The 11,751-nt window shown below is 37.7% G+C and overlaps 2 protein-coding genes across 2 annotated transcripts; both read left to right on the top strand.

Moving 5' to 3' along the window:
• Positions 1-257: 257 nt before the first annotated feature.
• Positions 258-4,756, top strand: LOC132839058 (CD276 antigen homolog). Its single transcript, XM_060859821.1, has 4 exons — positions 258-383; positions 3,332-3,372; positions 3,508-3,810; positions 4,716-4,756. Exons 1-4 carry the CDS (start codon positions 361-363, stop codon positions 4,718-4,720), a joined length of 372 nt encoding a protein of 123 aa, XP_060715804.1. The 5' UTR covers positions 258-360; the 3' UTR covers positions 4,721-4,756.
• Positions 4,757-4,940: 184 nt separating this feature from the next.
• LOC132839051 (uncharacterized) lies at positions 4,941-11,267 on the top strand. The gene is made up of 5 exons (XM_060859797.1): positions 4,941-8,380; positions 8,486-8,836; positions 9,285-9,413; positions 9,820-9,911; positions 10,668-11,267. Exons 1-5 carry the CDS (start codon positions 8,356-8,358, stop codon positions 10,767-10,769), a joined length of 699 nt encoding a protein of 232 aa, XP_060715780.1. The 5' UTR covers positions 4,941-8,355; the 3' UTR covers positions 10,770-11,267.
• The last annotated feature ends 484 nt before the right edge of the window (positions 11,268-11,751 follow it).

Raw genomic sequence — 11,751 nt, 5'->3', positions numbered from 1 at the left:
TCGAACTGTCCGAGAGAACTGGTTCGCGGAAAAGAACCGAACTTCCCATCACTACAAAATTGACCGAAATTTGATGTTTTAGTATTCTTATCTACCTCTTAACTCTTTCTTGTCATTGTTTGGTGGATTTGAAATGTTGAGCGGCGCCGCGACCAAACGTCAAACGAAGACTTCTTTTGATAGGTGAAATGAGATGTCAATCATTAAACGTTTCAATGCTATCAAATAAACATTCGCGGTGCCACCTGGGGTGGCCAATCAGATGTCAGGGTTGTTCAGTACTACCCCGGACACCCCTCTGGCTGATTAAAATATTCGCCTTGTTGATTTTGTTCCTGTTTCCTAAAGAACCCTTTAATAATGTTCTACATCATGAACTGGAGGTATGTATAGAATACAAGTGACCGATTTAAGGCGCTCATTTAGTTAACAAACAATTATAAGGCCTTATTCGGGACCGCAAAGGAAGCTAGCTAGTAGCTGGCTAAGTGCTAGCTTTATGCTAGCTAAATGATGTGGCCGTTTATTATCAAAATTATCTCCTTAAAATGGCCTTTTCTGTCAGCGAATTGACGCGTTCCGTCTGTTAAACTTAAAATTAATGAAACTGATGTCCTGGGGTTCAGTCCGTGGTGTTTTACAGACTTACACAAAACAACTTAAATAAATAATTAGCCACCTCGTCAGGCACGTAGCTATGGATATGTGCGTGAGGATTGGACTTGCCTCACAGGTGGAGTTACTCCGGTTTATATTCAACCTCGAACCGCCCACATAAAACAAGAGCTTATCTGCAGAACGAGTCCAAACAGGTCGTTTAAACTCTCTTTTTGCTTTCATAGACTATGGGAAAGGCAGGATGTTAGTGAGAACATTATCATGGGGCAGTTAATAATAAACGACTTAAAGCTGTTTAAGGTGTGGCACATTGTGCTATTGTCACATGGTAAAGCTAACTGAGAGGCTAAAATCTTTACAGACTGTAAGGAAGAACATGTTATGAAGTAAACAGGGTTTAATATGTGCTTGAAATCACTAATGTACAGATTTTTTGAGATGTTCTTGTTTTTAAATTTTAGGATTTCTCACTTCTAAGAAAGTGGAATGTTCCCTTGACTAGTTTTGATCTTGACAAAGTAATTAAACTTTATCATATGTGTGAATACAATTAATTTTGTGGTAAGTTTCCCAAGAGGTTTTAAAATTTGTGTTGTAGTCATTAACCTGAGACAATAATAGAAACACCTGGAACAATTTGCTGATTTATGGTCTGATCTAAAGCTGTGTAACAAAGTAGTGTAGATAAATGCTTGTAATGTTTTTGGCCAAATGCGTCAGATTCCTGGTGACGACTTGATGGCTCTTTGTGACTGCTTTGTCTGCTGTAGCCATTGGAGGGACAACCTTGTCTTGTACATTGGATCACTGTCATGTTGGAACATCTAAGCTGGTTCCATGTGCAGCTTTCAAGCTGTAGAATGCAAATTGTTTGCCAGTATTTTCTGATAACATGCTGCTTTCATCTTGCCTTCAATTCTTCCTAGCTTCCTTGTGCCCCTGGAACTCACAAAGCCTCAAAACATCAACGATCCACCACCATGCTTTACAGTGGGGATGGTGTACTTCTTACTGTAGGCCTTGTTGACTCCTCTCTAAACATAATGTTTATGGTTGTGACTATAAAGTTCAGTTTTGGTCTCATCACTCCACATGACTCTGCACTAGAAGCTGAGAGGTTTGTCTAAGTTCTGTCTGGTGTACTGAAGGTGGGTCTTTTTGTGCCATGGGAGCAACCTTATTGTGCTCCTTGAAACACCCCTTTTCCCAGAGCAGCCTGTATTTCTCTCCAAGGTGTTTGTGGCTTTTTCTTAGTGTGCTGAACAATTCTACTGACAGTAGTGGGTGAAAACTTTCTTGCGCTACCTGACCATGGTATGACTCATGGAACCATGAGTCTGAACAGCACTGACTGGTATTTTCAATTGTTGAGATCTTTTTATATCCTTTTCCTGCTTTATGAAGTTCCTCTACCTTATTACACAGGTCCATTTGCAGTTCATTTGTCTTCCCCATGGTGCAGTATTGAGAAGTCAGTGCATCACCTCACGAGCTGACAAACTATGTACAGACACTAATTACCAAGCATATGTAAACTTTTCATCAGGTAACATTTTCATTGTTTAGGTGATTTCAGTTATCTTTAGGGTTTAAGGGTGCTTTCACACCTGCCTTGTTTAGTTCGGTTGAATCGTACCAGAGTTTGATTGCTCATTTGGTGCGGTTCGTTTGGGCAGGTGAGAATGCAGCAATCGAACTCTGGTGCGCACCAAAAGCGGACCAAACAAGCGGACCGAGACCTCCTTGAAGAGGTGGTCTCGGTACGCTTTCAAACGAACTCTGGAGCGGTTCGTTTGTGGTGAGAACACGATCCGAGATCGAACAGACCTAACTGCAAAAAGGACTTAAACCAGCTGCCATAGTCAGCGGCGCTGTGCATTATGGGATGAGGAAGTGCTTGTTGACAGTTTCTATTGGCAGTATTAGCACAACAATGGCAGGTCGCGGGATGCGTCTTCGCCGTTTGCAGTGCATTAAAATGATATTTTCAAGCCGCATCCGCGCTTCATTCTGAAAATTAAGACTTTGCATAGAGTGCTGTATACAAGCGATGTAGTAGATTACAACCACAAACATAATTGCAGCGCGCAGTCGTCTCTCCATGGTGTATGCTGTACTTTCCTCTTTTTGTTTACTTCCGGAGTTTCGTTGGAATTTCCCGCACGTTTATTCTGACCAATCGAAAAGCAGTTTAGGAAATAAGCTCAAAGACATGTGGCCAATGAGTGATGTGGATGTTATAACATGACTGCATTTTGGTTCGTTTCAACTGGTGCGGAACAGAACGATCAGTGTGGTGTGAAAAGGAACTAAAACTGCTAAAAAGCTACAATGTATCGTTTTTTGCTTTTGGTCCGGACCAAATGAACTGAACTATAAATGTGAAAGCACCCTAAAAAGGAGTCAAACAACTATGTGATAATGACTTCACGTGACCACAATCCTTAAATAAGAAATCATTATTTTACATAACCGGTCTTATTTTTCAAATAAATGGCAATGTTTAACAATTTCCTTCAGGGTATGCAAACATTTGAGCACATTTCATTGGGTCTTTAAAAACTTTATTTGCATTCTTTATGCAAAATTGGTGATTTTCATATTAGTTTCTCAAACTGAATAATACAAACCACTGTATGGAAACAGCTTTAACAGTAGCTTGTGTTATCATAAGATAAATGAATCCTGCCATTTCTCTTTTCCTTTTCCACAGATGTTTATTATTCTTCATGGTCCATCTGCTGATACACAATGGTGAGAGATTAACACACCTCTGAAAAACTGTCTGACTTCATTGATGATACACAATCCAGCAGGAAGTGGAGGGAACTGGTTACTAGTAGATTTCACCTACATTTAATTTCTTGTGTATTTGTGTTGTACTTTCAGTGTTGGTGCAGAGCATTGAGACTCGTGAAGCCATCGTAGGTGATACAGTCATCTTACCATGTTCCACTGTAGCGGGTGGGGATGTGTTTTGGCAAGATGATGAAGAAACAGTGGTGATTAATATCATCAAGAATGAAGAAAACTTTCTAAACCAGGACCCAAAATACAAAGGCAGAGTTCAAACTTTTCAAACTGAGATTGCAAAAGGAAACTTCTCCATCAAGCTGAGTAATGTGAAGCTCTCTGACTCGGGAACTTACACTTGTCACCCCACGGCTCAGCGTGTAGAACTGACTGTTAAAGGTTAGTATCATCTTTTTAATAGCACACATATTTACAGTGTTTTGATTCTTAAAGACAGTGTTAATTTAACCAGATTTTTTAATTTTAATGATTATGATGATGAATTCTATAAGTGTGGAGCTGTGGTAAGTGTAAAAATGGGTTATAATGTGTGAATTGGTTTAAGGCAGAGAAGGTAAACAGACTGTGTGCAAGTTTGTGTGATAAAATTCTGTGTGAGTGCTGCTATTATATTTATCTAAAATTAATCAAAATGAGGATGGCAATAGTTTGGGACAGCTACTAATATAGTAGTGAACAAAAAATGTTTGGTTTATTTTTTAATTTGAAAATAATTTTTTAGCCAGCCTATGTCTGAATTTTCTTAGATACAGAATATCCCACACTGAAGATCACCGATTGGACAAATGAACATTTTCATTTCCATCTTCCAGTCTCAAAGTACAACAGTGTAAAAGAAAATAAGTGTGAGAGTAAAACCCTGTATTTGGTTTGACAATTCACCTTAAAGTTAAAATCACTTGCAGAATGAACTCATCTCACTGACATCTGATAGTACAGAGTTTGAAGTATTAAAAAAAATACTAATGAACACACAAAACATGCTAATCTCCTTTAAAGACGGGCATCATGTCCCACAACAAAGATGTATATTATACCATTTGCCTGGTCATCAGTTACAGAATAAATAAATAACCTGTTCAGTAACAGCTAAAGTCACTGCTTCTTTAACTGCTTTAAATAAGACTCTCTTACTTCCTTGTTTGACTTGTCGTCTCTTGCCCTTGTCTCAGTGCCACATTCCATTCAGTCTATAGTAGTGTATGCTGTGTGTCATGTGTGTACAAATCTGTTAATCCTTCATGTTCAGGATCACTGTTTTTATAAATGTTTTTCCCATCAAGTTTAACGACCCAGTCTCCCACACTGCAGGGTCAATATACAAGTATGTTGTTAAAACCTTATTAACAAATAAAGGTATATTTTATTTTATCTTCTCTTCACTCACTTCTGCTTTTCTCTTTCACTTCCACATGCAGAAAAACCCACTCTAGGAAATGGTGACATCACAATAAGAGCAAGCAGCTTGTTCCTGCTGGGGTTCAGTCTGCTGTACAGTTTGGACTTTTGAAGACATGAAGCTCAACATGTATGTAAACTTATTAGGCAAACCTTTTCTGTTTTCCAGCTTTCACATAACCAACAATGTGGACTGATAGGATGTTAGTGACTGTTGTTCCTTGCAATATGACCTCTATATTTTTTATCTTTAAGTTCAGACAGTCACCCCTGTCCTCTAGAAGTTGATGTTCCTGACTGTTGGGTTTGTTGAGCTAAAGTACATTCTGTCATCAGCTGCTGTTCTTTTCTTTTTTTTTATTGTTTTATTGTTCATGCCCAATACTTTTGCAGTGCCTTTTTTGTTAATTTTTCCACTTTTCTCATCTTCAAAATGACCGGATGATTCTCCTGTCTTCGTTATTTATTTACGTTACAATGAGAGGAGCAAACGTGTTGGATCTTGTTTACACATGCATCCCCCTGCATACTCTCAGCATTCTTCACAAGCATTCCTCAGCATCCCTCAACAACTTCCAGCTTTTCTCCCTCTTCCAGCTCGGGAACACCACCATTCTGAGCACTGGAGCCCCTCAAGGCTGTGTGCCCAGTCCACTGCTGTTCACTGTTTTAAGCTTAAAGAAACAAAGCCATAAAATTAAGTCTTTGGCACCATTACAGATGTACATTAATTGAAATGGTTTCCTGTAACCACTGTCCCTTAGACACATAACATCGTAAACAATTTAACTTGTAATATCCCTTTCCCTATGGCTGAGAAATGTTAGGGTTCAGTACATTCACAACCAAGGCCCTCAGTACTCTTATCACATCCATATCTCCTGATAAAATGCTATTAATGCATGCCTTTCTTCCATTCTTTTATCTGCTTAACCGTCATCAGAAAACCAGATAGCCCATACTGCATTTCTTTAATAAACTAGTTTCAATTATAACCAATAATATCAAAGACATAATTAATCCTTTATTTTAAAGTGAAATAGTAATTTAACGCAAGTTCTGTCTGAGATGTGGATTATGAAAGATTAAAATGCCATCGCAGTTTAGAAATGTTTTTTGCTGTGTATGATGTGAATGGCTATTAGAAAATATGTTCAACTTCCTTGTGTAAAACGGTACAGACAGGGTGCATGCAGCATGAAGATCTGTTTAAAAGTATTATTGTAGGTGTAAACACATGCAATGAAACATCACACAAACTTTGACAATGAAAAGCAAACAAGTCGAATGCTTCAGCATATAACACCATAATCCATATTGTGTGTGAACAATATATACAAAATGTTGATCTTCATTAAGTCCTCATTCACAATTCCATACTGTACCTCTGAGTCTGTGATGGAGACAGACGAGCTCAAACTTAATCAGTACAGCTTTCTCACTAAAATTAGCTTGTTCTTAAGTATTGCTGTTATACAACAGTTTTATAAATGAGAAATTAATAATATAGAGCGACTGACAGTTCTGACACCTTGTGGCCAAATGTAATTTTTGCTCTGAGAACAGAAATAGATCTCAAGGAAGTCACACTCACTGATCGTCCTGTCACCTAGCTGGCTAGCGCACAGTATTTTGTGTATTTCCATTAAAGATCTCTGCTGATACTGGTTTCTCTTCTAACTTTTTATGCTCAGCTAACAGAGTTTTTTACGGTAGTTAGACATTTGTAGAGAGACCACCTGAGGGTTTGATCTTCTATGCATGCTGAGACGCATAGAAAATCCCCTTCCTGACAGTTTAAAGTTGGGGTGCACAATGTTTGAAAGCCAATATTGACGCAACTATTATGGCGGAACCTGCTGGGGCAGCTGGCCGATGGTATATTTTTATCAATAAATGAATTCAATGAGTAATACTATGGTAATACAAATGTGGTTTTGTAGTGCTGTGTATTGTACCGTGAAAGGTTTAGCTCCGTTTAACATGGAAGACGTTCAGTTCTCTCCAGCGCTGGAACGCTGATCCTATATTAACACGGGTCCTACTTCTTGCTTTATAGTCTTTTTTCGCTTTTCATTTTATCTGCCATGTCCATGTTTCAATCGATTTCTGCTAATGTCACACATGCGCACTGAACACTCTCTCTGCCGCATATTGACAAGACATGCCCCTTTAGTTTGTCGGCCCGACTCAGTTTTCTGAAGCATTTCTCAAGCAACGTACACCCCATCCATGTACACCCAAACCAACATGCCTGACCGCTGACCCCTCTTATCAACAAGGTGTTTCCACACACAGAGAGCTATTGCTCGCTAATTTTTTTTTTCATCCCATTCTGTGTAAATTTATAAAAAGAATAAAATTTGCAACTGTTTATTGATTAAGGAACATTATTATATGAGGAACATACTGAATCAGTCATTAATAGTAACTGATTATAATTATTTTGTGTCATTGAGTGTACATTGAGTGTTATTGTGGGAATAATTCTGTCCTCTTTTGCATAACTGAGTCACTGAGCTCTCTGATTCTGAGATGCTGCATATCACACTCAAATTGTGACTAAATGTAAATTAAGTCTTCATTTCAACAATTAAATATTTTTTTTTATATGCACACATACAATATATTGTTGTTAATGTTGTTAGAGTGTTAACCATGTTAATAATGTTGTTAAGAGTGTAACGTTTAAATAGGTTTAATGCCCAGCTCCTCTGTGCTGTTGAAACTCCCTGCTACTGGGAGTAAAATATTTCTGTTAAACTAAGGCTTCAGTCACAGTGTATAGACCGCACACCTGCAACCATTAAACTAAAGTGAATGGATTAATGCAAAGGTTATGTTATTTTTACCACAATAAGTTCTCTGAAATGTTTTACTCTTGTAACACCACAATTTCTCATATCATTCAGATAATAAACAACAAATCTTCTCTGTTTATACTCATGATAAATTTTCATGAAACACAACTTGGTGTTTGAGGAAAAACTCTTCTGTGCTAAGACTTGCCTGTGTCAGTGACTTTTCCCCCTTGTGTATTCACAAAGTATTTACCCCTGTGGTGTATTACATACGTTAGCTTCGTAAGCTTCGGCCCCTACATCTGTAAGCTTCTCCTTACAGAAAAGTTACAATCACACACATTTGTTAATTTGTTTATTATTAGCCTTAGGCTATATGAAGCGTTTACTATACTAGTCCCTGTGAATGAGCTGTTACTGTAGGAATGATTTATATTACAGTGAGGACTTCTGTCTGATCTGCTGCTGTTAGAGAACATGACTGTACACCTTCTGGTCTGGGAATCTAACTGTGATGTCATACATGAATTAATCTGACATTAATGTGACTGATGTTAGAGTGAGTTTTGAAGTGGGGATGAGGAAGGAAAAGAGTAGCTGTGGTTATAACTATATTGTAGACTTCCGCACACTTCTGCATCTGAACTTGAACAGAAGTGTTTCCTGACTTAATCACACTTACTGCAGTGTGTCTCGAGCGTCTGGACATCGTTCATCTGTCAGCATGAGGATCTTAGTGCTTCAGTTTTGTGAGTAGATTCATAAGTTTCTGATTAAATTGTGTAACTTTTCACTGCATAATTTTGTCTTACTGATTTTCTGTAAATTATTTTGTGTTTGTGTTTCCTGATCAGATCTACTTGTGTTCTGTGGAGCTGCTGAATGTTTCACAGAGAAGTCTGTAGATTTGGGACAAAATGTGACTGTAGCATGTGAAGTATCAGTAAATAATGTGTACTGGTTCCTGATGAAGGCGTCAGAACCTCCAGTGTTTATATTACGCTCTTTCTTCAGTATTTCCCTAACAGCAGATTACAGTAACACAACCTTCAACAAGAGATTCTCACTGCAGTATAACAGCAGTTTATTTATACACAATATCAGTACTAATGAATTAGGAGTCTATTATTGTATTTATACTCAAAAAGGTTCATCTCCAAACATCAGCCGTGGAATCAGACTTTACATCCAGAGTCACTCAGCTGGTGAGTTTATTTAAAGTAAAATTCTCTGAATATTCTCTAACTGTGTTGAACAGGATTTGGTTTGAAGTGACTGTTGTTTTATTTTAATGAATAAATGGTTCGTTTGTGTTACACATTTATTCTGAGACATGCCAAGAACTTGAATTTCTTCTATCAGTATGTAGATCTAAAATTCTGGTATGTTTTGTTTTTTGTTTTTTTTGTTGTTGTTTTTTAGATCAATGACACTCGGAATGTGATTTTTTTTTTCTTTACAATTAAACTGTAAATAACTCTGTATTCTCCAAGTTTTTATTATTACTGCTCACTTGAATGAGCTGTTTCCTCATTTACTTCTAAAGTAGTAGATGTGTGTGTACAAAGCTTAGACTTTCAACCATGTCTGATATAAAACATGTGGATAATAAAGTGAGTCGTTTGTTTAATTACCAAACTCTGTCCTTTTCAGAGAATCAGACATGTAACACTGAGTGTCTGCAGAATCAGACAGGCGCCGTATCTACAGGATCCGGGGTCCAGACGAGTCTCATCATCTCAGTAATAATGAACTGTGTTCTGGTCATTACAGGTGTCACAGGTGGGTTTTATTTACAGTGTGTTCTGGTGACATACTAACCAGATATTCAGATATATTTTAGTGGAATTGCGATGTTTAAAATTACATGTTTGTGGTATATTTTTGTGAATAAACCTCATGTACACAGTAACTACAGCTGATATTTGATCTCATTATTGTAAATTAAGTATAGTTTTAAACAGCTAAATACACCCTGAAGTCTAAAGTACCTCAAGATTTATTTACTACAGTTTTGACACTAGCTAAACTAATAATAATAATAAATCACATTAGCATTTCAGATCTAGTATGATTTACTGTTTAATCAATGTTATATTTCCTATCATTTATTATTGTTATTGAAACACAGGCCTCGTTAACGAGCTGCCGATTATCTCTGGGTTCATTCTGTATTTTTCTGTGTTAGTCTTTACAGTTCAGCGCTGCAGAAGATCTCCAAAAACTCAGACACAACCTCCTGGTTCATCACAGCAGCAACAAGACAACAGCAACCTCGTGGTAGGATTATTGCTTTTTAAATACTTTAGATAAACTTTATTTATACAATATTTCCAGTGTAAAACTGTGAGCTCATCCTCACATCATTAGCTCCTAAATTAAAGATCCCTGAGTGTGTCTCCATTTCCATCAGTGGTGTTTATTCAGAGATAAATGTAGTATTTGAGTCAGTGTGGATGTGAGGCATGATGTCGGTTGGTGTCGGAAAGTCCCACGTGCGAAAGTTGCATCGTGCCACAGACATGTTCATATGTGTGAGTGTGTTAAAGTTAAAACGTGTTAAACTCTGTTAAACTTTAACACGTTTGTGTGTGTGTGTTAAAAGTAGCATGTTAAACTCTGTTATAGAAACGCCACTTAATTTTCACTTAAAAAAGCAAATATCTTTATACTGTATACTTATAGACAAAACACACACTAATAAAGTGTATTTGTGCTTTAAAATAGAAAAGAGGCTAAACAAACTGATCTGTTCTACACTTTGACCTTCTAGCTCTCTAGCCAAATTAAACATTTTACACGGTGCCATAAACACCACATATAATGTCACATATGCTTGATCTGTCACTATGCTTATTGTATTTATAAGCAGTTTTGGATAAAAATGATCAATATAACTGTAGAATTGTTGTGTGGTTGTGTACCACTGCAGTGCGGCTGTGTACAACACAAACATGGCTCTGGCATCATCAGAGCAGTGTGACTGTACCAGTCTCTACATAATACCTCACTTTTGTATGTTTTTACACTGCGCAGTACTCTGAGGTGCAGTTCCCCATGACGACCAGACCCACCAGGACGTCTGACCAGGACTGCACGTACGCTCGTGTAAAACCCCGAACACGTGACCCGGCGTGACCCCACAGACTACACATTTCATCACACTGTATCTAGAGAAAAAAGACCCATTTCTGCAGCTACTGATTATATATAGTTGTCATTATCGTCTCTCTGGCTAAGCGATTTCCCATAATGCCCTGACAGTGTTCAGAGGTACAGACGTTTTGATCATTTCTGACCTCAGTGCACTCGAGCTACCAAGTGGTTGGAAACTTCTCTATACCATCTAACCACCATGAGCCCTGTGCATCTATCTACAACCTGCAGAGTCAGTGTTATAGATTTAACAAGTAAATGTAGTGGAACTCGTTTAAACATATGATGATTTTTTTTTTTTGTTGCATTAACTGGTGAAGTTGTGAGCTGAACTCGGTCTCGAGGAGACGGAGATGAAATCCTGAGGCTCTTTGTTTTTCCCCTAGTGAGATATTAGAAATGACACGTTATGACCTTTAGTTCAATGCTACATTTATGTAACTTTTTTTAAGTGCAATAAACTGTTATAAAATACCTTTAGCTCAGCTGTTTGTTTTGTGAGTTTTTACAAACATCACCCTCTTATCATTATTGATCAAAAACAAAAAAAGCTTTAAAAATCTGACTAAAGTTCCTCAAAAAACTTTTCCTTTGGTGTCTGATGGAGCTACATACAGATACTCAGACAATCAGTGACTGAAGAGTACAACGTTATATGAGCGGCCATCTTGGAAGTCAGACTGGTTTCGTTCCAAGCAACTGAAGAGGCGGAGTTTTATAACACGCTTCTGATCCCCTGAAGTCTGAACAGTGAACTGTAGCAGAAAACTGTGATATAGATAACGTATTAGTATTTCAATGGCAGGGAAAAAAAGAAATAAAAAGAGATTTAAATTGGAAAACGATACTTAAGCTGTGTGGATATGGATGTACTTAATGGATGTACCTGGATAAATACGAGAGCGTTCATCATCCCTGAGTCATCAGGAGTCTGTGATACAGATGTTAGTGCTGTCATGAAAGA

This window comes from Tachysurus vachellii, chromosome 23 (genome assembly GCF_030014155.1).
Source record: "Tachysurus vachellii isolate PV-2020 chromosome 23, HZAU_Pvac_v1, whole genome shotgun sequence".
NCBI lineage: Eukaryota > Metazoa > Chordata > Actinopteri > Siluriformes > Bagridae > Tachysurus > Tachysurus vachellii.
This window is presented reverse-complemented; position numbering and strand designations above follow the sequence as displayed.

Bases quoted from the DNA above. Each gene is read 5' to 3' on its own strand.
- LOC132839058 (XM_060859821.1), top strand. From the start codon at position 361: ATGTTCTACATCATGAACTGGAG. The intron at 384-3,331 runs GTATGTATAGAA...CCTTTTCCACAG, and splicing joins TTCTACATCATGAACTGGAG to ATGTTTATTATTCTTCATGG. The intron at 3,373-3,507 runs GTGAGAGATTAA...TTGTACTTTCAG, and splicing joins CCATCTGCTGATACACAATG to TGTTGGTGCAGAGCATTGAG.
- LOC132839051 (XM_060859797.1), top strand. From the start codon at position 8,356: ATGAGGATCTTAGTGCTTCAGTTTT. The intron at 8,381-8,485 runs GTGAGTAGATTC...TTTCCTGATCAG, and splicing joins GATCTTAGTGCTTCAGTTTT to ATCTACTTGTGTTCTGTGGA. The intron at 9,912-10,667 runs GTAGGATTATTG...TACACTGCGCAG, and splicing joins AAGACAACAGCAACCTCGTG to TACTCTGAGGTGCAGTTCCC.